At 49.7% G+C, this 25,891-nt stretch overlaps 1 protein-coding gene across 2 annotated transcripts in view; it reads right to left on the reverse strand.

Moving 5' to 3' along the window:
* The window catches only part of PLEKHO2 (pleckstrin homology domain containing O2), a 29,430-nt gene extending 5,532 nt beyond the window's left edge, over positions 1-23,898 (reverse strand). For both annotated transcript variants that reach the window (XR_012624859.1, XM_074837437.1), the window contains exons 1-5: positions 23,693-23,898; positions 18,508-18,660; positions 11,768-11,884; positions 4,334-4,438; positions 1,680-1,778 (exon numbers count right to left, since the gene is read on the reverse strand). Coding sequence is in view for 1 of the 2 variants with exons in the window: in XM_074837437.1 (XP_074693538.1) it covers positions 1,680-1,778; positions 4,334-4,438; positions 11,768-11,884; positions 18,508-18,660; positions 23,693-23,701 (483 nt within the window). In the remaining variant the exon portion in view is untranslated. The remainder of the gene's footprint in view (positions 1-1,679; positions 1,779-4,333; positions 4,439-11,767; positions 11,885-18,507; positions 18,661-23,692) is intronic.
* Positions 23,899-25,891: the final 1,993 nt, after the last annotated feature.

The raw sequence follows: 25,891 nt of genomic DNA on the forward strand, positions 1-25,891 counted from the left end.
GCTTTCTGCTTCTGGGACTGTCTTATTGTTACGTGACCGTATAAAACAAGTTGATCTTTAGATCGCTTGGCCAGGGATACTATTGTAATACCACTGCCTCCTGCTTGCTTCCTCCAACCTGATGTCATTCCTGTCTCACTGGGGCCAAGCCTCATCTGGTTAAACCTCCTTCAAACCACAGACTGTGTGCAAATCACTCTAGTAGGGGGGGTTTCCTAAAAAGGATGGACTTAGTAAAGACGTTGCAGTGGGTAAGCTCAGTGCCCCAGAGGGACAAATGCGGTGACAGTTCCTATGTGAGAGAACCCAAAACCACACAAAGGCATAGCTGCAGCCAGGGCCAGACTCCTGCAGTGAAGAGAGTTTAGTTAAAGTCTCTCGTTGTCTTTCCAGCCCATCAGAGAGACGGAGGCAAGCTGCATCCTGGCGGCTTGGCCCTGACCCGTCCTCACCTGGCCTGCTTTGACACTGAAAATCATCGTTCATCCCATTTCCTTCACGATACTGCAGCCAGCAGCCGTGATACACATCTTTCTGCAGGCTCTATCCCCTCCCTTTCCCCTCATTCCTCCTTCTGAATTTGTAAGCTAGTTTCTCCCTGAATTTGGCTGAAGGTGAGAGGCCTTACGGATGTTAATACTGGAGGTATCTCATAAATATAGTGAGCTGAGTAGGGGAGAGAGAGCTTTTTAGTGCCTAGGGAAGGGCTTCCTACCTTACCAGACCCATATTAGGCAACAGAGAATCCACACTATTGCTGCTGTGACTTTTGTCATGTTTTCTTCTGCGGTTTTCTGGAGGAGTGGATGGGAATCTATGATTCATTCCCATGCATTTCTCTGGAAGATACACTCTCCCTCCATTTCTATGCAAAGTAAAAAGTCTCAGGGCATCTCATTTTCTGCACGAGGGTCATCTGAGTGCTGTGCAGGCACATAAGTCAGAGTCTTGGAAGTTTGAAGAAAGAAGATTTGATTTAAAAACCTTCCTTGGTTGAGATTAATGCTCTGCTAAAATATCAATCTGTCTGGGGAAATTTTTTCATAAATCACAGGAATCAAACATTAGTAAGAACCTCTCCCATGGAAATGAACTGCAGGTTTATTTTGTGGTGGTTTTTCTTTCTTTCTTTTTTTTTTTTTTAAGTAACAGACCCAGAAAATCAGTTAAGAGCAGACAGGCTAGTCCATAAAACTGCCTGGGAGAATAATGTATTCTGTTTCAGACCTAAGGAAGGGCTTGTAAGCTTGAAAGCTTGTCTGTTTTCTCCAGTTAGCTTAATAAAAAATACAGCTTCTCCCCACAGACCGTGCAGTTCTTCTACCTTTAGACCACTGTGGCTACAAAATCATCACTTCTTAGAAAATAAATATAGCAGCTTCAGTCTCTTCTGATTAAAGTGAAACTATAAGGGCTCTCACCAGACGGTGAAGAAGCTCCTGAGTTATGGAAGGCTAAATATATCGTAACGTGTTGCAGCAGCTACAGATCTATGGGAACCTGGCGCTTCGTTAGAGAGGTGCTGGCGCAGTCGTTCCCAGAGGAAGCTGTTTCCCTTGTCAGCTCTCTCTGGGCTGTCTGTACCTGGGGTTTGCCCTGGGGTTTTGTACCTAAGTGGAAGGATCAGCTCTTGGTGATCCCAGCTGGGGAGATGGCTCACCCCAGGGGGGTGCACTTACCTCCTTGAGGTGACTTCTTGTGGGTGGCCTGCGTCCGTGGGTCATTTTCACTCTGTCACGAGTTACGTGGTCCAAGGAAAGGCTCTCGTCTACTTTCACCTTTAAAAGGGGGAGGAGGAGGGAGAGAAAAAAGGAAGAGGGTCATTAATTTCTCAAGATATGTCTGCAAAGTTCTCACTGTCACACATGAAGGGATGCAGCGTTTGGATGAATATTTCACCGCTACAGTCTTTGCCTCAGACCTTAGTTACAGCATGCCTGCAAAGCCCTGCGTGTACGTGATGGATATTTAAGGTATCTGTCCTATATAGAGCCATGTTTATCTAACAGACACTCCAAAGCAAAGCATCCAACTTTCAGAGGTTTGTGACAGCTAACCTCCCCTCTACCTAAGGGGCAGGGAAGGAAGGACACAAGGCAGCTTTGTTGTCCTCGCTGCAGCCTGGGCTTGGACCAGCTCCTGCATGTGGCAGAGCACAGCACCGAAATCGCTGTTGCCATCTCAGAGGTGAAAGCTCATTAATAACTGTGACCTGGCTGTGAACTGTATCAGCAGCGCTTCGTTACAGACCTTCCCTTCTACAGCTCTAATGACTGCAGGATCCTGAAGAGAAGGTGTGAGCAGTGACCTGGATTAATAGCAACTCTAGCTGAATTAACAAATTTATTTCCTGGAATCAGATGAGAAATCCACTGTCTCCCACACGTGGGGAGGGAGGTCCCAGCCCCCTGGCAGGTATTTCTCTGTGCTGGCTCTGTGACTGCCCACCCATGCTGCGATGGCTGAGGGCTGGAGCCTGCTCCACACAGAGGGGCAACACCAGTGACCGGGGATGGTGAAATGTCAGCGTGTCCTTGGTTTGCTGGCCTTTGTACCACAAGTTTGTAAAATAGGAAAGCTGGCGAGGGTGAAATAGGATTTAAAGGGAAAAATGGGTCCCAATACATGGTTGATATGGCAGAGTGGTTTTACAGCTCTTTCAGTGGAGAACAGCTAATCCAAGCCAGCTGAGGGCTTGACCCATTAGCTTGTGCCTGGCTTCTGTGGAAATGCTTTAAATCTGAGGTCTGATCCTTACTGGAATGAATGAGAACTAGAGGCTGGCTCCCTCTGAGAACCCGAATCCTCGTAAGGAGGATAACCCCAGGCCACAGGGCAGGGAGGTGACCTGAGATCCCACCTTGCTGTGCTGCCGAGGGGGTGTGCAGAGCTCACTGCCCACCGGTGAGCCACGTGCTGGGCCCCTCCAGGCAGCTCTGAGCTGGTGTGGGGTCCCTCCAGCAAAGGCTGAGCAGCACTGCATTACAGGACATCACATCTCCCACCCGCTGAAACATGAGAGAAGACCTGGCTGCTAAACTCTCTGCTGCTGGGTTTTATCTTCTCAGGCTACTGCTAGTCCTGGCTGGTCCCTTTAATTCCATGTGCTGCTTCCCACTCAGTCCAAGGGCCTGAGGAACCGCTACATCCCACTGCCAGCAAAAAACTGACACTGAGTGCCATTTGCCGAGGCAAAAAAGGAGCATGTTCCAGCCTCTCCTCCTGCTTTTGCCCTCTGCTGAATAAAAGCAAAGCCCAAGCTCTCAGAGTTTCTATCTCTAGCACCGTACCTGCAGCACTTAGCCTTTTTCTCAAAACTTTTACTCATTGCTTTGGCTTCCATTGCTAAACAGATCTTGCCAATTGCTTCGTCCCCTTGTTCTTGTTTCATTCCCATGATGGTGGTTTTGTGAGCTTCCTTTCAGTTACTGAAACAACTGCAGAATAGATGCTGCTCCTTTGGTTTGGTTCAGGGCTGATTTACCAGCTAACAGGGAGCCGGGCAAGGTTAGTCAGGCTCTAGAATGTGCAATTTTCATCCTTCCCTCTGTGCAGCAGGATGGGAGAAGAATTTGAGAGTGCAGGTGTGCTGGGGCCAGCTGAGAGCCAGTCAGGTTTGGCCGGGGCCATGGAGTAACTTTCCACCAGACTTCTCTCCAGACTGCAGGCGGAATAGCTGGTGGACTGAGTCACTTCAGATTTTTCCAGTCTTGAAGACTGGGCTATGTCCTAACCAAATACCTCCATTACCAGGCTGCTTGGTGCTGAGGATCACAGCAACACAGGGAAGACGAGTCTTTCCGGGCTGCAGCCCCAGCTTTACACAACTCAGCGCTGCAGCTGCTTCTCTGCACCAGCCGCTTCTGTCAGGATTGGGGAACACCCCTGCATTCGCTGATCCCAAACCTGCTGAAGCCACCAGACCATCTCCCACTGACTTTGGTGAGCTCTTGTGCCCCCGTGCACCTCTGGGTGAGACGTTAGCTCTCAGCAGCACAGACCATCCGTCCAGCACACTCAACCAGCTGCCCCTGCCTCCCTTCATCTAAGCCTGGCCAGGAGAGAGGGAAAGGCAGCAAGATGTAGGATTGTGCAAAGGGCTCTCTACATGTTCTACCTTCTTAGGCTGGGAACTGAAGTGGCTAAAAGCTCCCAGCCTGCAGAGATGCAACCTGATTTGCCTTGAATACTATTTTTCTCTTTCCTTCAACCATGGCTGGCACGCAGGAAGGACAGGGAGCACAAGGGCCTGGGCAAGTTCTGCTTTCAGTTAAAAAAGCAGTGGATGAGAACTGACACAGAAATACAGGACTTTGAAGACTGTTTCTCTTACCTCATCAAATACTTTGTTTTTGCCTCTATTGATCCCTTCATTAAGAGCTTTTATCCATGATTCCTTTTCTTCCAAAGTTGGAGCTTGAAATTTGATATCATGAACCTGCAAGAGCAGAGAGACAATTTTTGCCTGAGCATTCCTTGTCAGGACCAGAGAGGTAGCTCTCTGCTCTCTGTGTATCACTTCAGTTTCTATATAACATCCAGTTCCAGCTTGTGTTTAAATTACAGATTCCTTTGTGCTTTGTCAAGTGCTTCACTTCATAGCTCCCATGACCAGGATTTTGTTATGCTGAACAGCTTGTTGCTCTAGTTTTATTTTTGAAACTAGTAACTAAAGTAGTAAGAAAGTAAGAGTTTCTTCCTTCTGTGAAACACTCGGAATAGCTCTTAGAGCAGCAGTGAGTTCATAGAATCATAGAACATCTCAAGTTGGAAGGGACCCATATGGATCATCAAGTCCAACTCCCTGCTCCTCTCAGGGCTACCTGAAACCATATGACTAAGAGTATTGTCCAGACGCTCCTTGAACTCTGACATGCTTGGTGCCATGACAACTTCCCTGGGGAGCCTGTTCCAGTGACCGACCACCCTCTCAGTGAAGATCCTTTTGATAATGTCCACTCTGAACTTCTCCTGATGCAGCTTCATTCCATTTTCTTGCATCCTATCGCTCATCACCAGAGAGAAATGGTCACACTGTATATACAGAGTCAGTCTGAAAGTCCAAGACATTTTATTCTGGTTCAGATGCAATAAAGGACTTTATCTCCAACTTCCTCCCAGGCTGCAAGCAACGGGAAGGCTGTGTGCAGCGGGCTCTGCCTGCTTCCCTGTTCCTGCGGCTCTGCAGAACAGAACTGAGACGGGAATCTGGGGCTCTGGCCTTGGCTGCGCTAACCCCGATTCAGCTGAGCACTGACGTGAGGCATAAGGGCAACAAAGTGAAAAATTAACCACATCTTTTTCTGCTTGCATATGAAGAAATACAGCAGTGAATGCTACAGACGTACGCTTTCTGGGGTTTGAACAACTGTCCTAAGAAGAAGGGAAGAGTCAGCCATACAAGAGGGAGCTGGCAAGAAGAATGGGACACAAATGAGGGGGTGATGGGTGATTGTATGGCCTGTCCTCCAGCCAGACAGCTCTCCCCTTCCTCCAGGGCAGTGCCATGGCTGTGCTCAGTGTTTCAAATCTCTTCCTGACCACAGCACGAGCAGTAGGTAGGGTGTTATTTCTTTCACTGCTGTGTTCTCTGAGCGCCTCACGAGTATTATGTAGCTTTGCCCCAATGTACACTTCAGGTGAGAGAAATGTTGTCTTCACATTAGAGGTGGCTCTATGGCAGACCGGCTTGGATCCAGATAGCACTGACGCAGTGCCCTAATCTGCACTGCACAAGCACACAGAAATACTCTTGTGCTGAAGAACATCATCAAAGTTGCAAAACCAAGCACTTAAAAATGAGACAATCCCAACGTTGCTGGGGCAGGTCTAACTCAGCCTGCTGTGCATGTTCCTCCTAGCACCATCCCTAATGACAGGGGCAGACCTTCTTACTGAGCTATCCCATTGTGTGTTTTATCCTCATGGGTCAATATGTCTTATTGATTGCACTCTGCACAAGCCCTGCCCTGAAAACAGAATTACTGATTCCCCTGACAATCTTTTCATTGCTGCTTATCACTACAGTATCTGGGGGCTTCACAAATTGCTTTTCAGAGCAACTGAAATTATCCACCTCTTACAGGTGGGGAAGTGAGCTACAGAGAGGCTCATCTAACACACATATTAGTGGGGTCTTGTTTGGAATAGGTTTTTTTCGGGTATTTAACATCCTATAGGTATTCTGCACCTTCCCATTGCCTTCAAGAGCAGTTGTAGTCCCAGCCTTTTTATAAATGAGGCCCCACATTCTGAAATCACAGCAGTGTCTATATAAAACAGGGACTATATAAAACGAGGATGACTCCAGCTAATGGTGACTGACAGTCAAATGCTCTTAGCAGCTCCCTGGTTTGGTTATGGCACAACAGAGCAGTTTTGGGTCTCAGCAACTTCTGAAGGTACCATCAGAAATTCTGCAGAACTAAAGCCTGATCTGATTACGCCCACTCCTGCTGTTTAGCTAGAAACCGACTGCCCTTCCCTTCTGCATTTATTCCTCTCTCCAGTGCCATGGTTTTACATCTGCACATCACAGCAACCAAGCGCGAGACCCTCACAACCAGCACGGCAAGCAGGGAGTTAAGAAGCAATTTGGGGAAAGATTATTTATTTGATTAGTTTGCACATAAGGTGATGAGACCACATGTCTTCCTCAGAGCTCTGAGAGGTTAGGGCCTGAACCACAGCCCTCTGGAAAAAGAGCCCTTTGTCTGGGGCACAGAAGGGCCACGCTAACCAGGGAACCTAAGGGAAGGCAAGGCTCCAAAACAGAGTGACAGCCAGATTTTGGTTTAGTCCAAGCAGGCCTGTTTTTTGTGTGTGCTTAAAAACTTTTTTTGTTTGGAAACGATTTTGCCCCAAAGCTTTGTGATTACAAAAGCTTATGAGAAAGCTCTACTTGTGAGCAGCTGAGCTGCTGCACTGCCTGGCAAAGACCTGGCAGCCTGCACCAGGGTTTAGAAATCTCCGTACATGTTGTTCAAGGGAAGGATTCCCGCCTCACTTCAAGCTTCCTCTTCTAATGCCACTTTCTGTGTCTCATTCTCGACAAAAGCCTCCAGCCTCCTGGAGCTGAGACTGTGACTAAGCGCTGGTGTCAGCAACCCTGTGGCAGGGCAGAATGAAGCCTTGGGGGGATGGTTCATCATTAATGAGAAGCTAAGATGTCCCTCCAGCACGCAACCCTCTGCCGCACAGTGCAACGGTGACCAACCGCCACGGCCACCAAACGCAGACAAAATGGATGGGGAGGGAAAGGGACTCGTGGAAAGATGCTCTCAAGGCATCAGCAGAAGGAGCCCTCCAGTTTCCCAAAGGGCTGGGCGAGGGAGGACAAGCAGCTCTGCATGGGACTCTGCTCCCTGCTGCGATGGGGCAGCACAGGCAGTGCCAGACTCTTGCTGCTGCAGCCCTGCTCCCCGCTTGTGCACGTCCCTGGGGCTGTGACACAGAGTCAGCCTCAAGGCTTGCAGCACGTTCCTCCCAGTATGCCCAGTCATCTTTCTTTGAAAACTTTCTTCTCCTTTTTAGAACAATACCCACAGACACCCAGGAAGTGTCAGGCTGCTGGGGCTCTGAGGCTGGTGCTCTGGATGCTGCCAGCCAGGCTCTTTGCTGCCTTGCAGTCCCTTGTCTGTCTGCATCCATCTGTGGCTTGTGCCCTCAGTCACGGCACTGGGGAGAGGAGGCTAACCCAAAGCGGGGTGCACGCTCTCTATAAAGCAGATGGCTGCAGAAGAGAGGCAGGAAGGAGCTGGAGGAGTTGGTCTCAGTCCTGCCTGGCGCTGGGGCTCTGTACACTAGTCTGAGACCCCCCAGGTCCTCTACAAACAAGGAGCACATGAACTTGTCTGTATTTTTACTCATTTGAGTATTGACAGGTATCAGAGGATGCATCTGAAGATGGATACTCCCCACAAAACGTTAAGCAGGGTCTGTTCTCCAACAGCAATTTAAAGTAGAGAGTCAGTGACACCAATATAAGAGGGCAGCAGGCAGGGTAACACATTTGCTCTCCTTCTTGCTAAGCCAGCTGAGACTGATTCATACCATAAACAACAGGCTGGTGTGCCAGGAAAAGCTGTCATGGCTAAACCCAATGTGATAGTGACCATTGTAAGCCATGAATACAGACTACGCAATTTACTGTCAGTTAACTCAGAGCACAGCACGGCCAGTCAGCCTCTGCTGAATCACTGGCTAGATGTCATGCAACAAGAGGCTCACACACGGGTCACTGTCCGTGACGGCAGCGAGCACAGTCTCCCTGATTGCCCCATGTCTTCTCAGAGACATCAGTCTCTTCAAGCAGTGGCACTCTTATGGCTATGCTGATCCTGCTTTCCAGGAAAGAGAGGTGTTCCTGGGGTCAGTCTGTGGTACCTGTGCTAAATGATTTAACAGACAAGCTCTGGAGAACTGTATAGCTGCAGTTTAAGACCTTGACCAACACTAGCTCTTTGCTGAGCAATTCTGCTAGCTGCTGCTGGTCTGCAGCAGAGGTGGGCGACAGAAACCTGTGCTTGCTCCTCAGCTGTTTCAGGGCAAAGCCAGATGCTGGCTTCAGTTTAGTGGGGCAGGGCTAAACTGGACTCTGAACCGCTGGTGAACTGCTGGTTTAGGCATGGGAATGTGTTCCCTTCTGCTGACTTTTGGTACAGGGTGGTCACCTCCAGCAGAAGCCGGAGCAGAGCTGGGTCAGTAACATCTTAAACTACCAGGAGTCTATCTGCCAGATGTGAGGTCATCTCCTGCCTTCTTCTACATGCCTTTGTCAGGTTAGATCATGGAGGGAAAAGTGGAAGCCAAGGGACTGTCAGTTAGGAGATTCTTGTGGTTTTCTGCAGCTGAACCAAATGCTACCTCATCCCTGGGAATAATGCAGCATTGCTGCCAAACTGGCAGATCCCAGGAGCAGACTCCTCCATGCACAGGGCAAACGTGCCTCGCTGAGATCTACTGCAGCTTCCAGGCTGGGCGCCTGGTGAAGGCAGCTGCAGGTAGCTCCAGAGTCGACTAAGGGAAAAATAAACAATGGAAATTTCCACCCCTGACCACAGGTGCAGAATTTGTGCCTGGCCATGCTAGGAAAGGATGCGTGGGGAGCCACAGTGCTTGCTCGTGGACTCTTTCCCTTACTGCCACCCTCTTTCTTCCTATTCTTAGGACTTCCCTGCAGCTGAAGGCTTTCAGACCTGCTGAATACCAGACTTGTGCCAATCTCTGTAGTCTCTAAGCAGTTTACACCAAGCATCATTTACACTGCTTTTTGCATCATGAGTACATTTTAAAGTCTCCAGGCCAAGGCTGCTGCCCTTTCTTACAAGCTCAGCTCTCTGCCTCCAACAGTTTTCATTTAATTGCTGTGGGTGGAACGAAGCATTTGAGATTCTAAGCAGAAGGGGTCTTTTGCACACTTCCAGCAGCACTTTGTTTCAGCTCTGCACCAGTGCAGGCATGTGACATGCTCATATTGTCACAGCTTAACAAAAATGTCATCCTTATGAACAGGGCAAGCAGAATCTTGGGTACATCCATCAAAGACAAGTGTTTAGCAAGGCAACTTATTTATTTGGGTGAAACTCTAGCTGCAGAGTAGTTTTAACTGACTGATTCATGTCCTCTGCTCTTCAGTAATATCCGAAGCAAGATTTAAACTGGGATTCCCCTACAGCTAGACTGGGCTCCCTGTTTTCAACAAGGAAACTCCTATTTGTGCACTGAAACAGAAATTATCTTTCCTAGCTTGTTCATAATTCCCACAAACTCACTGGCTTTCTGCATTCCTCAGCATTGTGCTCAGGAGAGGGGGCAAATAAAACCTAGCAAGATCTGGCAGGGCTTGGCAAGGCAGCTCACAGGGTGATTTTAAACTGTGGATGGCAGCAAGCCTCCCAAATGGAAAATGTTTAGCTGATATATATCGCCACAGCTGCAATTTCAAAACAGAAGAAGGACAGTTGTGTACATTGGCCTCCTAATTGAAGCCTGTTCTAACATCTGCCAAAGTATGTTGTGTGTCAACACCCTCACCAGATTTCCAGCCAAAAGGAGGGTGGGAGGGGAGCTACAAACAGGGAACTTTTCATTTATAAAAGCCCTTCCTTTCACCAAAAGAGCCTTATAAAAAGTAGCCTCTATCTAGGTCGCCATTTAATCAGTGGCATGAAAAACAGCGGAGCTGTAAACTTGCCAGCATGCCAAAAGGATGAAGTTACCCTTTCGGGGCACAGTTTGGGCATATCTTTCTTGTAACAAGAAATGAAAATTTTAGGAACAGGTCTCACACCCTGTGTTGATTCATGCAGCAGTGCAGAGATGTATGCAGCTATTACATACTTCTCTCTACTTGCAGATAATAATAATTCCTACTATGCCGCCCATCTCACCACACAGGCTTTTATTTGCCTCCCTGGGAATAGGTGTGCACTTGTAGTTATTAGCTCTAGAAAACACACCAAGCCTGCCAGGGTTAGCCACTTTTGATCTAAAATTGACATTATTTCTGATTAATCCCGTTACAAAACAAACGCAAATTTCCAGGCTACCAGGGTGCAAATTTCCAGGCTACCATCATTTTGGTGCATGGTGCTTAATGTGACTCTTCTCCCCAATACAGACTGCGCCTACTTGCAAAACATGATTCACCTTCTCTCTCCACCCCCACCCTGGTCCATGTGAATGTTTTGGGTCAGGACAGTCCTTGTTTTGTTGTTCTGAATGAAGTTTAGCACAATGATGCTCTGAACTCAGCTGAGGTCTTATTATACGAATAAACACTAAGTGACTGGAGTGAAAGAATAAGCAACAATGACAACAAGGACTAAACAATCTCCATTTATTTAAACAAAACGGTGATGGGGGAATGCAGGCAAGTTGGTTTTTTTGCCTGTTCACATTCTTATGGAAATAGAATATGTTTTGTCCCTCACAACCTATCAGATTTGCATGGGGAGATTTCATAACATCTCTTAGGCCAATAAAATCACATTGAAATTAAAAGTAAGTCAAGGCGTGACACCTCAAAGCAACAACAGAAGCATCCTAGCCCATAAAGATGCTGAAATGGATAGCGTGTAAGTAGGAACTAAGGAGAACTTCCAGAGATGTGTAGTGATGATGGAGCTAGGAAGTAAGGGAAGAGTGTCCTTGCATACAGTCAGTGCTGAGATGGATGTATAGCTTCTTTGCAACGTCAGCCTGGTTGTTACGTTCTGGATCTAACCAGATGCTGCGCAGGAAGCTAAAGATGTAGAGTTTCATGAATTCTGCAAAATAAATCTTTTCTCCTAGGAACTGTTTGGCTGCTAATAACTTTGCACTGGAGTCTCAGATCAACGGTTCCGGCTCCAGGAACTGTCTCAGTACATGGATCAGGGTCATTGATTTCACTGGAACTTGGGCAAAGCTGCAGCATGTACAGCTGGGACAGGGACACTTCCTGTCCCAGAGCACATGGGGGAACCACAGGGAATGGTCATTCTCCACTGCTAAGGGAGTACTGGAAGACAGAAAATGATAAGGCAGAAAAAATATCAAGGGGAAAAGGTGGAGTCACAGGGACACCCTTTCCCCATGACAAAAAGAAAGTCTACAACACAGCAGCATTCCTCCTCACACGCTGTAGACCATTTACAGCTATAGGTCACTTATTCCAACTGCCAAAGAACTAAATCTCAGAGCCTTTCATCTACTTTGGGCACAGGTGCTTGGGAACTCATTTTGGGGTTAGCAGACTTGAGGGTGATGAGAAAGACAATCCTACCTTCTTACCCGGGGAGTGGATTAAAATGAAACGGTTTTTCTTTTTTAGTAGCGCACGCAGTTCCTGGCACTTGTCATAACTCTCCAGTTCCACTGTTTCTATGCACTTCTGTTCATCCTGCAGAGAGGGAATGAAACATTATTATGAATAGGAGGCATTGAAATCAATCATATACCATCAAACTCTGCATGTCTTCCCCTTGCATCTGTCTAAAAGCTCTTCTGCCTTAAAAATAACCTGCATGCAGGCAGCAACCCCCCATGAATCAGGCTGGCATCTCACTAAGAAAACACCCTAGTCTTTAAGCTACAGGCCGATTTGTGGCTAGTGGTCCACGGCGACTGAGCAAATAACATGTTGTGGACAGTAACACCAGCTTCTGACATCTCTGTTGGCCTCATCCAGGGATCTGCAGCCAGAAGCGCCTCTACCTCCTCCCCACAATGAACGCAGGAGACGTTATTCTGCTTTTTCACAGGGAAGATGACACAAGCACTGTGATGGTCCAAGCAGCCCCCCAGGAAGCCTGAGGCAGAGCAGAGATAAGAGGGGAGCCCTGCCACCACGCTGAGCTGGGGCAGGCTGGTCCTCACATCATAAAGGTCAGCAGGAGCCACGTGCGACTGGGACACACTGCTCTTGCAGCCACACTCTGAGCTGTCAAAATGCTTAGGATTGGAAATATGGTCCCATACAGCCAGCAAAACTGTCAGGGCCAGCATCTCAGCGGGGAATATTTATCTCTAGTGTATCTCCACTGATGACTGCCGGCCACGATCTTGGCTCATTTCTCCCAGTAACATAACTAAAATTCCACACGTGGTGCGTGGCACAGTTCAGCTGCGGAGCACCATCCCTAATAGGAATCGCAGCGTAACGCTGGGCAGATAATATTCTTCATGTCTGAGTAGCCCAGAAGAGACCAAAGCTCCCTTTTGCTAAGCATTACACAAATAAGCACTGAGAATCGCAGAGCACTTCTTGCCGGTGAAGTGCTACAGTCAGCACACCTCATGAACCTCTCTATTACCATCCTGAATTAAAACTACTGGCCATGATCATCCTCAGCTCAGGCTCCGCTCCCAAGGCAGCTCCTTGTACCCCTATGAGTTTGTATTTAGCAATTCCTGTAGCGGAGAGGGGTTGTGGGATGAGGAAATGTGTTGTAGCCAGGAAGCTGCTGCGTGGCTGGAGGCAGGGAATGGAGAGTTCAGAGGGAAGTGGGCTGCAGGGAATTTCCTCCCTTTACCACTTGACATTTAAGTCGCTGTGCAGAGCTCAGGCTGTGTTTAGGTTTTTTTATCGCTCCTATCTGGGGATGGGGGCCCGGCAGAGCTGATGCCGGTACACAGAGCCAGTTCTGAGCCACTGAGGGATGTCTGGATCTAATTTAGGTTTATTATTCTAATGACATTACTGTTTATTTCATTTAACACTGAGTAGGTGAACATGACCAGAGAACTGGGAAAATGTATACTAGGAGGAGGAGGAGATTAATCCAGCCCAAACCTAAAACCTGCTGACATTACTGAGCCCTTTGAAGGCACAAGGCTCCTGCTGCAATCCTGGTATCGCAATGTCACTGCAAAAGGACAGGGATGGAAATAATAACCCCTCAGCGGCCAACAAATGACAGAGAAGGGTGAGGTCAGGAATATATGCCTCGGGGATGGGTGATCTCATCCCGGCCTTTGGTGGACGACCGCCCACATCACAGCCCTGCCGCACGGCCGGTGCGGTTACCAGCTCCGACGTGAAAGTTTGCTGGGCTCGGGACGTAGGCGGCTTGGCAGTGCTCTGGCAGGAGACCAGCATGAAGATTCCTGCCCACCCTCCCTGCTCTCGAGAGCAGCTCTGTCCCCAGCAGAGCCCAGTGGCTCTGTGTCACCCTCCTTGTCCACACCACCCTCCCTGCCTCTTGGAGGGGAACCTTCCCTCTGATCCCGTGCAAGCCATCCTCCACTTCCTAAGAACAGTGGAGCGCCGAGCTGGGGGACAAGAAGGACTTGGCAGGGCAGAGAGCTGTGGTTTTGCCATGAGATCGCCTCTTGCCTTCCTGCTGCCCCCCTCCTCCCTGGGGAGGCTTTGGGGACTCTGGCCTGGCCAGGGAACAAGGGCGGCAAGGATGGGGACATGCAGGACCCTGCCTCTCAGGGGCACTGGCTTGACTGTGTGAGCTATGGCTCCTTCATCTCAGAGACCTGAACTTCTCGAGTAAGTTATCCTCTTCAGGGAAGGTGGAGAAGAAAGCAGCCAGAGAAATAAGAAAACTCCATGTCTGAGAGCAAAGAAAAAGCATCTGAGTTCAGGGAGCGCCAGAATGGGCTTTTGTCTCTGTTTTACCTTTGGCAAGCAGCCATCCTCTCTCTGTGAGCCTACCTGGGTCACAAAGAGATCCTTTATGTTTGTCCTGCACCACTAAGATAAAGAGCAAAAGACCTGACCCTGCCACAGGTCTCCAGGTCCCTTCAACCTCCTGGGACCTGGAGGATACTCAGCATCACACAGAGACAAGATCGCTTGCAAGTCCTGCCCCGACACACGGGTGTCAGACACATGTTCTGGACAAGCTCCCGCTCCATTTGGTCTCTAGTGTCCCGGAGAAGTTAAAGCAAGCCTTTCACATCCTCCCGAGACACAAAGGTTGAGTCCTCACTCGGTGGACACAACCTCCCTGCAGCACACAGCTCACAGGGCTGTCCCACGGTGCTGCACTTGATCAAAGCAGGGAATTCCCTTCAGGCCACCTTTCTCTTTTCCTCTATAGATTTTAGGGCTTGTTTTTCAAATTGTTTTTGTGCTTGCTGTAAGGGACAATCAACAGGACTCTTAAAATCCTGGTACAGAAACCCCTACATTCATGATTTAACCCATTCCGTTAGCTATTCATGGAGCAGATGCTGTGACTTCAACACATATGTGTCTGTAAGCTTAGCCCTTAAGAAGAAAAATACTGAACCCCTAAACATATTAATGCATGTACTTAACCAAAGAATCATGCTTGGCAATTTCCTTAATGAAAAGTTGACAAAAAGGGGAAAAAAGACCCACTGAAATTTTTATTTATATGAAGGTATAATTTCCCACAAAGACCTCTTCACTGACACACGTTCATGGGTGTGACCCTCCATTCAATGTACAATATCTAGACTGCCTGAAATAATAATTTACTTCTCTAAGGGCCTCAAAGCATTTTAATAAATCACTTTTGGGCATATATTGCTATCATTTTACTAGGGGCAAAACGCAGATATTAACTGCATGACTATTAAATGCTGAGTGGATCCTCTGGTCTCTAGAAGATTCTTTACTTAGTAGGTTTTTTCCCTATCAAATAATACACTTTAAAAAAACCCCAAACAACAGAAAAACACCTCTAACCACTAGCTGCTCTGTTTAGGGGAAAAAAACCCAAACCCAAGACTGATGCTCTCTAATTCATGGAGTGATGATACTGATCTGTGTAGTCTCTCTGCATAGGATTGCCTGTTCCTCAGATGCTCTCTGTGGTTTTGCATGGCTTAATTTTTATTCTGGCAAGAATATGCAGAGACAAGAAGACAAGAAACCCCATTAGAAAACAACCTGCTTGGTTCCACATGGGCCTGCACACAACCTGACTTCCTTGAAATTTCCGGGTAGTTTCTCAGGATCTGAGCACCCCAGAGCGGTACGTATTTGCATCAGTGCCTCCTTTCCTGACATTTGGGTATGTAATATCATACAAACATCTTGTTTAACTGAGTCTTCATTTACGTGAGGGTACAGATGTAGGGTGCTGTAGATGGAGGCACGGCAGGTAACAAGAAATCCATCTCCCTTCATTTTACATCCGCTCAAAGAAACCTGAAGCCCGGTGGGATGACTTTCACCCCGCATCTGCTCCAGGTAATACAATACCATTTGCAATTTGCCTTCAGGAGGCAGCTCCGCTTTAAACCAAACCAAAAGCCTGACTAACAGATGCAGCATAGGAAACACACTCCCAGGGCAGGTCAAGAGCACATTCCAGGAGATTACTATTGATGATGATAAATACAGTATTTGTGTTTTGCTCAGACTGTACTTTCCGGTGACACGGTACAATGTTACTGCCTGCATCTTGAGTTGGCCATCCCCTCTGCTTTTGTTTTGCACACACAGACCTCAGCTACGAGTGCAGCCAGCCTCATGCAATTGCATAAACAAGCGTGCCTGCATATGAGACAACTGCTAAAGGCAATATTAGCACCTCTTCATGAAGGGCTCGAACACATGACGGACTGATAAAAGCACAATTTGTCCAAGTCACTAGCTCAGTTCCTGGAAATCTGATGGGCTCAGACCAGTTGAAATACTCAGCCTCTAAACCTGCCCTCCCACACTGAAGCTGACCTCCCTCCCATTTAACCCATGTAGGTCTAACTTAGGATACATACAGAAAGATGCTTGTATTTCCGTTACCTGAGGCTTTAACTCCTTTTTTTTTTTTTTTAGGGCCCCAATTCAGCAAGCACTCAACAATCCCATTGTAAAATGTTTCAGCCTGAGGACGGTCTGGGATGCTGGGTCTGTCTCCTGGGTCACACAAAGCAGGGCAGGTATGTGGAGAAGGTCCAGTGGGGAAAATGGCAGCTGGAGCTCCAGAAATAAAAGCCACCATAGCAAACTGCACCACAGACTCTCATTTGACATTGGGCAAGGCCCTTCTCATCTCAAAAAACTCAGTTCCTCAATTGTAAGATGGAGGCAGCAATACCGCCCTAACTCACGTTAAAGGAAGATAAATACAGTAATAAACATGAACTGCCTCAATTCTGTGCAACAGGACCCCTCCTGAGTGCAGAAAATTGCCATTTCCTTTAGCTGCCCTGTAGTAAGTCTGCACAATAACATGCTATCCTATTGTGCTCCCAGATAATTTTGTAGCAATTTCCTCTCCTAAAACATTTGACTTCACTGTAAGCCAGTTTAATAGCCTATAGATATTAACATGATCCCTTATTTACAATAATGGGACCTTGTAGCTACTGTAGCTTACAGATGCAATTTATTACAGGATGTTACCACAATCGGCAGGCTACCAGAAAACATTATGCCTGGTTGTTACAAATGCCATTTTCCTTGTTGAGATAATAAAATAACCCTTTAAATGATTGGGATTTTTCCTTCTTCTGAATGTCTGTGAAAATTAATCTTACTTTAAAAGCCTCCTTTTCCCTTGTGGTAATGAAAGCCTCCATATATCTCATTTTTAAAGGCATGCCCTTTAAAAAAACCTACGTCATATTTATAGATTTTGAATCTGTGAGTTCCTGAAGCTTCAACTAGAGTCAACAGGTGTCCGGGGCACTGGGAAGCAATCTGCAGAAAGTCAACTATTTGCAGGACCAGGCTGCATGACCCTGTGTAAGAGAAACCCTCACCTCTTTGCCTGTCTTCCAAGTTGCTCATCACCTGACATTGACTTCTCATTTCATGATTCTTGCCCTCTTCATGACATTTCAAAACTAAGAACAAACGCCTCCAGAAAGCTTTGGGATTCGGGAAGAGCAGAAGCATATGGGAGGAGGTAATACCCTTTAACCTAAACTGTTTATAACAAATCTTCTTTATTAGGCAATAGTATGTTTTTTAAAAAAGAGAACCAAACTCCTCATTTGTCAGTCCTGTTGTTCCTGAAACCATCGCAACAATGCAGCTGCTGAAACATTTCCCCATTTTTGTTCCCTTGACACACTGCACATGAAGCTTTACATGGTTTTGGCTTTGTATCATCCTGATGCCCACGAATGACCCAGATCCCCTTGTGCCAGACACTGTACAGGCACGTAGTCCTTGTGCAGACCATGTAGTCGGAAATCCTCCATCCTGATGCACACACAAACTTCTAGCCACCATATACCAGCATGGCTTAGACTTACTATCTCAAATCTCTCTTGGTTGTAGCTTGTGCTCTGCACAATTTCCAGCTTCTGGGGCAAACTCTGCTCTTGCAGAAGCCCTTTCCAGCCCAGGAACCAAGGGCCTAACTCAGGAAAGAGCCTCCTTTGCAGCACAGCAGGACCAGCCCTGAACTTCTCATTCTTCTCACATGAAGATGCAGGACAGATTCGTCTTAGCTCTTATTTCTCATTTGACTGGAAACAGCTCTAAATGAGGCCATGAACTTAAAGCATGCAATTTATCTAGGGAAGTCCAGGAGAAGGCTCCCAGGGGTCTTTTGCTCAGTACTGGCTCAAGTAAAGGGAAAAGATGAGCCAAATCCAGACTGTGTCCCTGCTTAAGGAGGACAGCAAGCCTCATGATCTCACCCTGCGTCCATCAGTGGCTAAACGAAACCCTGAAGAGTCTGGCTAGCAACAATTTGAGCTGCTTGAGGGGTGCCAAACAGCTGCAGGGTTGCCTGCCATTCCCTCAAGCGGCAGGTGGGAAGTCAGCCTGCTACAATCCAGTTTTATCCTTTAAACGCCAAAAACGCATAGCACATATCCTGCTTCCGCCCAAAGCTTTGCTCTGTTCGCCTTCTCACAGGATGTCCTGCCCCCTTTTCCTTTTTTTTTGGCAATGGCACTGTCAAAATGTTTACTGGCTAAGATATTTATGATATATAATATACTCTAAAATGCAGCTGTCTCTTTATAGCATTTACCCTTCCTAGAGAAAGGAATGGGCTGGAGGGAAGAATGAAAAACGCAGTAATATGTGTCACTAAGACCCTGATCCTGCCCCTCAATCAAGGCCGTTAGCTGCGACCGTACCTCATCCTCAAAGACCACGAGCTGTGTTTTCCGTAGCTGGATGTAACGATCCTTCCACAACCCTAGGAGCCCCCCACTGCTTTTCTTAATCCAGCCGTATTTCTCTGCGGTCGGAGCAGACTTTGGTTTCTCTGAGACCTCCTCCTTGGTATCCTGCAAGGGGAGAAGGGAGAAGGAATTACACCAAAAGCACTTTCCATCCATGTAGTGAAGGTCACCAGAAAGCCTTCCCAGACAAGACCTCAGCACCCACCACATGTGGTCCCTCCCCACCACATCACAAGGGAAAAGACTGGCATGTTCCAGAGGAAAACTCAACCAGCTCCTACCCCAGAGCTGCTACAAGACCAGGGTGTGGGCATGGACCCTGGCCACCCCTGGGGACACTGCTGGGGTGGCAGCAAGTCCACCTTGCTCCTCTGCTCCCCTCTCTGTGGAGGTGAGGCACTCCCTGCTTGTTTGTGCACTGACTGTTTCTTGAAAACGAGCACCCTCCTCTCCGTTTTGCTCCTCCAGCTCTCTGATGAATCCCAGCAGGACAGATGCTGCTGACATCAGTAGCAACACTCATATTTTAGCCCACAGCCACTTCTGCAAGCTTCTCCTCTGGGTCTCTACATTTGGTCATTGCCCCCAAACCAACTCCTGTGGGCAAATCCACGGCACAAGGGCCAGGACTTCATCACATCTGCACTAAAATGTTCACTGCAGGCTTCTGCGTGGTTTGTAGGCAGAGGGAAGGACCAGCAGAGAAGGCAGCACCAAGAGTGGGTTTTTTTCTGTCCTGCCTTTAGCTCCTCACTGTTTGTCACAGCTTGCTCTCACCCGCCCACAGCAACACGGGGAGCCCCAGCATGCTGCACTGGGAGGCTGCTGGCTTTCCAGGCCTAGTTTTTACCAGGCCTTGTGTAACTTCCCTGCTTTGAAAAAAACATCAAAATATCCAATATCAATATTCTCATCAGAGAGAGGAAACCTAAGACAGGGAGCAGGGGTAGTCAGGCTTATTAGTTGAGTGCCTTCACCAGCAGACTGGGTTACAGATAAGAGTCTTCCTCCTCTCCAGTGTGCTGGAAGAGCCTTTGCAAAGGCAGGATCCCTGTTTCCCCTCCCTTGGAGCACCCTGCTGCTCCCAACACCCCGTGGACCCCTCAATAAGCCTCCTTCCCTGGAACAAGGCAAGGGGAACCTCTCACTGAGCCAAATCCCCTTACCCAAGCACCTCACCAACCTTGTGACTTGTAAGGAGAGGCCAACCCCAAATCCTCCAGCCTCCTCCCAAGAACCCCACTGTCCCCCCAGAGTCAGTTTCCTCCATGTCCCCATCTGTAATAGCAGCAATCCTGCTGCAGAAAGGCAGCACATTTGCACAAAAAGAAGATGTGTGACAAAGGCAGAGCCTCAACCATCCCCAAATAGCCCTCACTAGCTGCTGAACAAAATCTTTTCTCGTAGGCAAAAAACCCCAAGCAAAACAAACCGGCGTGGCTGGAGCTCAGACATCATGTTTCATAACATGAGGAAATCCCATGTGCATGGAAAGGAGTCAGAGCTGGACACTCCCATGGCCAGGACAGAGCGAGTGCATACGGACGAGCTCCAAAAATTTGAAGGAGAGCCTTGCTAACAAACCTGTTTTCATGCACCAGACCCCCAACAAACATGTAGCTGCCATCAGGGTGAGCTGTTACTCTAAAGAGTGAACTCACACCCATAAAAAGAGGAAAAACAGATTAAATACCCCATGTGCTCACATTTATTCTGATCCCCACTAAGGTCAGGAAGAGGCTTGGCTTTGCAGGTAGGCTCAGGTGCAGTCAGGGAACAAGAAACTCAAATAAATCTCAAATAAAAGAAAATCAGGCGGAAACCTGTAACATCCTTGGCGCCCTTTGTAGAAGTTATTTCAATTGTACCGAGCCACATTTGAAACAGCCACAATACAGGATGACAGAGCATGAAAAAGTTTTCCGGGAAACGAGGGGGACTGCGTGGGTTTTTTTAAACTTGACTTTTTGGGTTACCAGGAAGTTGTATTCAGTTGTGATCTGTGACTTCAGCAAACATCAATTGCTGCACAAATATAGACCTGCTGGTTTCCTGATCGAGCACCCTTTTGATGTCATTTTTAGATAATTGGGCAGGGACTTTAACCTCCCTCGTAGCAGTTTTGCATGGATGTAGCTGTATGAAGAGTTTATTTGAGTGACTCCAGACCAACAGCTGCCAAAATGGTTTTACTCTTTAAGGTTTTCTTTTGCTTTGCAGATGAATTTTTGCTGTTCTTTTACCCTACCTGGCAGAAAAGCTCTCTGAAATCACACGGCAAATATGTCTATCCATGGCCTCTCCCAGTGCTCTGCAGAGTGAAAACTACCCTGTCTCCTGTGGTTTTAATATAAAAGTACTCCCTGTCAAGATGCAGCACTTAACATCAACCTCTGAAAAAACAACCTGCCCCAGTAACCGTTTCTGTTGGAGTTGGGGCTCATGCCTGTACTTCTGCACAAGGCAGAGCTCATCTGGCAGCCTGTGCTGCCTGCTTGCCTGCCTGCTTCCTGCGGGCTCGCCAGCCTTTTGGGGACAGTACCTCCCCTCCATGGCATCGCAGGGTGCCCTTGCAGCTCACCCTCTCCCCAGGCCCCTCTCCAGCCCTGGAAGGAGCCATGCATGAGGCTCCCTCCACACTAGGCAGGACTTCCCGGCTGTGCCGGCACCTGGGAGCATCTGTAGGGAGGATCCATGACTCCGAGCGGCCCAGGAGAGGGAAGGCGAGATGAGACAGAGAGTGCTGGTCTCAGCAGATGACAGCAGCCACCAGCAAAGGGCTCTGCCTCCTGCACTGCGCAGGAGTCACCTGAGCCTGAGCTGCCTGGTGCTGCCTCCTCCGGTCCCCACTACACTATAGATGTGAGGGATGTGATCCTGCGCTCTGTGGTGCTGGGGGCTCCCGAGCTGCCGGGGCTCTGGGTCAGCAGCTCCCCCCTTACACGCACACAGCACATCGCAAAATGGGGGTGCAATTGCTGTAATCCCTTGCCTGCAGGTTAAGGGTGTAAAAAACCAGATGATGCAACTTGACCGTTTGCTCCTGTGAAAGCAAGAAGAGTCTCGGAGACGGTGCCTGACATTTTTGCGGATTATTTTTACACCACCCTGCCCCGAATCAGTGAGGGGAGGTTAGCCAGGGAAAGGCACCAAAAGCAGGACTTTGTGTCTGCCCTGCGCGCTCTGCATGTGATTTCATGACTAAATCCAGAGCATGGCACAAAGAGATGAGTTGCTGTTGTTAATTCAGCTTTATGTGGGTATTCCTGCTGCAAGAAATACTAAGATATTCTTTCCAGGATGTTCTTGGGCTGGATTCATTCCTGACGCTGGTGTAGATCCATGAGAAGAAACCCACTGGCACCAGCCAAGCAAACAAGCATAAATGATGGAAGAACTGAGTTATCCCATCGCTGGCTCATGCCAAAGGCATCACTCCCAAAACCAATCCATACGAGCCATTTTTGCAGTTTATATCACAGTGCCATTAGAAGTGAAACATGAGTTTCACTCTTCCAGCCTGGTTTACACTCATGTTTCACAGCCCAGCAGAGGTGCCAAATTAGGGGGACAGGACAGCTTTTTATTTAACAGGCAGTTATTTCTCTCCTCCCCTGCCCCTGTATTTTAAGGGCCCACAAACCCACATACTTTTCATGTCTTTCAACAAAAAAACCCCCAAACCAACAGCTGAATCGCAGTGGTGCTTTTACAAACTACATATAGTAGCACAGAAGTGTCTTGCCCAGCTACAGTTAAATTCGTTTAAAGCAAGCAGCTCATTTATCGCACACAGGCACAGATGAATACCTCCCAGGAGACAACCTGTGTCTCCAGACCTCCACACTTTTTCTTTCTTTTCATGTTATCTTCGAAGCCTGGCTTGTCAGCACTTCCACTTCTCCCTGACCCATGAGAACAAAACCATCTTATTGGAAATAAACTGCTCAGATCCACGTGAAACTTGGGGAACTGCATCTGACGCCCCCTCCCACAAGCGATTACTGAAGGGTTCGTTTATCGTTAACAAAGAGTGGCTGGTGAGACGGTCGGTCCATGCTGGGGTAGGTGCGAAGCCGCTTCGGCCAGCGGCCGCCAGCTGGAAGCAGTTTCTCTGCTGTGGATAAATTTCATGGATGCCGGTGGATAATAACAACTCTCAGTCGCTACCAACTTGGGCTGCTTTGCTGTTTCCCTGCTGTTTTAAAAAAGCTCTAATTCTTGCCACAAAACGTTGGGAGCTGAAATAAGGGGGGAGGAGGGGGGGAGAGACAAGCCACAGCAACCGGCATCACAAGTCCTCCGTCAGTCCACCCTACCAGGAGCTTTCTTTGTGCACGAGCAGCAAAACCTCATTTAAGGAAAGGAAGCAGGAGTAATTGTGCAGCCAGCTGAAGGGAGAGAGCGACCTGTTTAACTTGCTAACAAATTTGTGGCATCTTAATCAATCCGCACGGGGATGGATTATTGGGGTGTGATCCCAGGGACGCGAAAACCTACGTGTGAAGGAGAAGCACGGCTGCCCTTCGAGTTAAACCCATCCCAGGCAGAGACGGAGGAGGAGGAGGAGGAGGACAGACTTGGGAGAAGGCTGCTAGGTATGTGGACATGGCCAAGCTTGCGGTCTGACCGGGGCCCAGCTCCAGTACGGAAGTACAACACCCCAGCAAGAGTCAGCACAAGGTGGCCTGAGCAAGCGTGGCATTTAAACAAGCCCGAGTCTGCCAGCACTCGTCCTCCGGCAGCGCCAGAATTTGCCCATCAGCCTCACCCGGCCGGTTAGAAAGTTTAAAACCCGAAGAGCTCAGGGGATGCTCTGCCCCAGCGACTGCCGGCAGCTCCAACCCCCGGGGTGGGGGGAAGACAACGGGGGGCTGCTTGGGAGGAGGGACCCCCATCCTCTGGGTCTCATTTCTGCCCCCCCCGTCCTGCCCCCCCGCTGCCGGACCCGGGCGGAGCGGGGCCGGGGATGTCCCAACGCCGGCGGAAACCCCCAAAAAGAGCCCAAAGTGGCCGATGCGATCCTCCGCCCCCTTCTCGGCCGGCAGCGGCAGCGAGGGGCTCCTGTCCCCGCCGCGGGGGGTCCCCCCCGTCTCCCCATCCCCATCCCGGCCGGTCCGGTCCCGGTTGGACTCACTTGCTCCATGGCGGGCCGGGGCCGGTCGCTCCTCGCCGCCCGTTCAGGGGCTCCGCCGCCGCCCCGCTGCACCGCTGGGCTCCGGACGGGCGGGCATGCCGAGCCGAGCCTAGCCGAGCCGAGCTTAGCAGAGCCGGGCCCAACGGCTCTCGCCTCCGCACCAACTTCTCGGGGAGCAGCAGCGGTAACGCCGGGTTTCCGGCGGCTCCGGCGCTGCGAGCGAGGAGGCGGGGATGCCCCCGCCGCCGGCCCCGGCCCCGCCGCCGCCTGGCCCGGCCCCCCCCCGCCGCCTGGCCCGGCCCCGGCTCCCCCCCCCCCCCCCCCGGCGCGGGCGTGGGGCTGGGAGCACCCGGGACTGGCTGGGGCTGGGGGAAAGGGAGGGTGGGATTGAGCCCAAGGGAGGGGGGCCGTGGGATGAGCAGGGGGACAGAAGGTGGCTGCGGGGTGGGACATGGACCGGGGGTGGGACAGGGTACTCCGGGGGCGGGGGAACAGGGTCGGTGGGGTGCGACAAGGAGCTTGAGGGTGGGGGAGGTCCCCAGGGATCAGGCTGGACCCCCGTGGTAGGACAATGTCCCTGGAATCGGAGGGTCCCCAGTATCAGAGAGGGTCCCCAGGGATCAGAGAGGGTCCCCAGAGATCAGGCTGGACCCCCGTGGTAGGACAGTGTCCCTGGAATCGGAGGGTCCCCAGTATCAGAGAGGGTCCCCAGGGATCAGGTTGGACCCCCGTGGTAGGACAGAGTCTCTGGCATCGGAGGGTCCCCAGGGTCAGGCAGGGTCTGTGGGGTCAGACAGGGTCCAGGGTGGGACAGTGTCCCTGGGGCTGGGGTCAGGTCAGGCCGCAGGAGCAGCAGGAGAGGGCACAGGGTGCAGAGAGGTGAGGGATGCCGGTCTTGGCACTCTGGGCATCGTGAAGCCCATCTGGAGCAGCGCCCAAAGCTCAGGTCCACGTGGCAGCATGGCTCCCTCGGCCCCAGCGGTGACTCCTGGCAGTGGGGTGGTCTCAGGACAGTGGGTTTTGGCAGCGGGGTGATGTGGAAACAGCTGGGGAATGGTCTTTGGTGGCAGAACTGGTTAACACAACTAGTCACGCTCAGAGCTATTGTTCTCCACTGGTATTCAGCTTTGCAGACTTCTGCTTCTATTTCAGGCCTGCTGGAGGGCTCATGTACCCAACAGCCTGCCTGGTTTTTCTTCTAATTATTTCAGTCAGTCTAAAAAAAGATGTTACCTCCCTCTGCAAACCTTGCCTCCATTGTTCTCAGCAGAGAAGACAAGCAGGAAAGGAGAAGAGAAGTCTCAACACCCGTTACCTCCAGGTTAAATGCTCTTCTGCATAGCTATGGCAAGTGCTGGGAAGAAAAACAGGAGACAGCTTTCACTAACCGAGGTGGAAGAGATACCAGAGCATCCATCAGGGCTGGCCGCCCCCATCCTGCAGGGCCAGGGGTTAATGGAGGAGCTGGGAATCACCCTGGGACACACCGGGATTTGAAATGAGAAATCCTGGTGCTGTCAAGGCGCGCTGACAGGGAAATGATTGCCATGTCAGCAGAAAGACATCCCTCATGGGGTGGGGGAGGAAGCCACTAATAGATGTGCTGCGATGAATCCGGGCTTTGACAAGAGGCCGAAGCACCGAATGCGCTCGGAAAAGCGAAAGGAGGAAGGAGGACAGATGAGGTGTAATTGGCTGTCACTGGTGTGAGCGGGGAGAGGACAGCATGGGGAGGGGGGGATGCATCAGGGCCACCGCCACAGTTGGGGCATTGCCCGGGCACTGCACTCGCCCTCCCTCTCCTCTCATCTGCAGGGTTTTGGGGCAAGACCCCGCTGTTTGTTCCACTTGCACAGGGCTGCAAGAGCAGCAGGGGCTGAGCCAGGACTGGAGCTCCTAAGAGCAACTACGCACAAATAATTATTAGTGATAATTAGCAAAAACACACTGATGGCATCTCCTTCATATCAGCTTAGCTCCAGGTTTGGCAAAGGCTCCGGTCTCACCGAGATGATCTCCTTGTTGTGTAAACACCTTTTGTGGCCTCCCCTGCTCCTCCTCTGTGGCTGAGAGCCAAACTGGGCAAAGAAAATGCTGCTGTGAGTGCCAGCAATGGCACAGAGGGGCCTGGCCAGTGGCCAGGGGGTTGTGAGCATTCTTCAGATTTCTCCTTTACCTGGCACAACAGGCACCTCTGAA

This window comes from Strix aluco, chromosome 12 (assembly GCF_031877795.1).
Source record: "Strix aluco isolate bStrAlu1 chromosome 12, bStrAlu1.hap1, whole genome shotgun sequence".
Classification (NCBI taxonomy): Eukaryota; Metazoa; Chordata; class Aves; order Strigiformes; family Strigidae; genus Strix; species Strix aluco.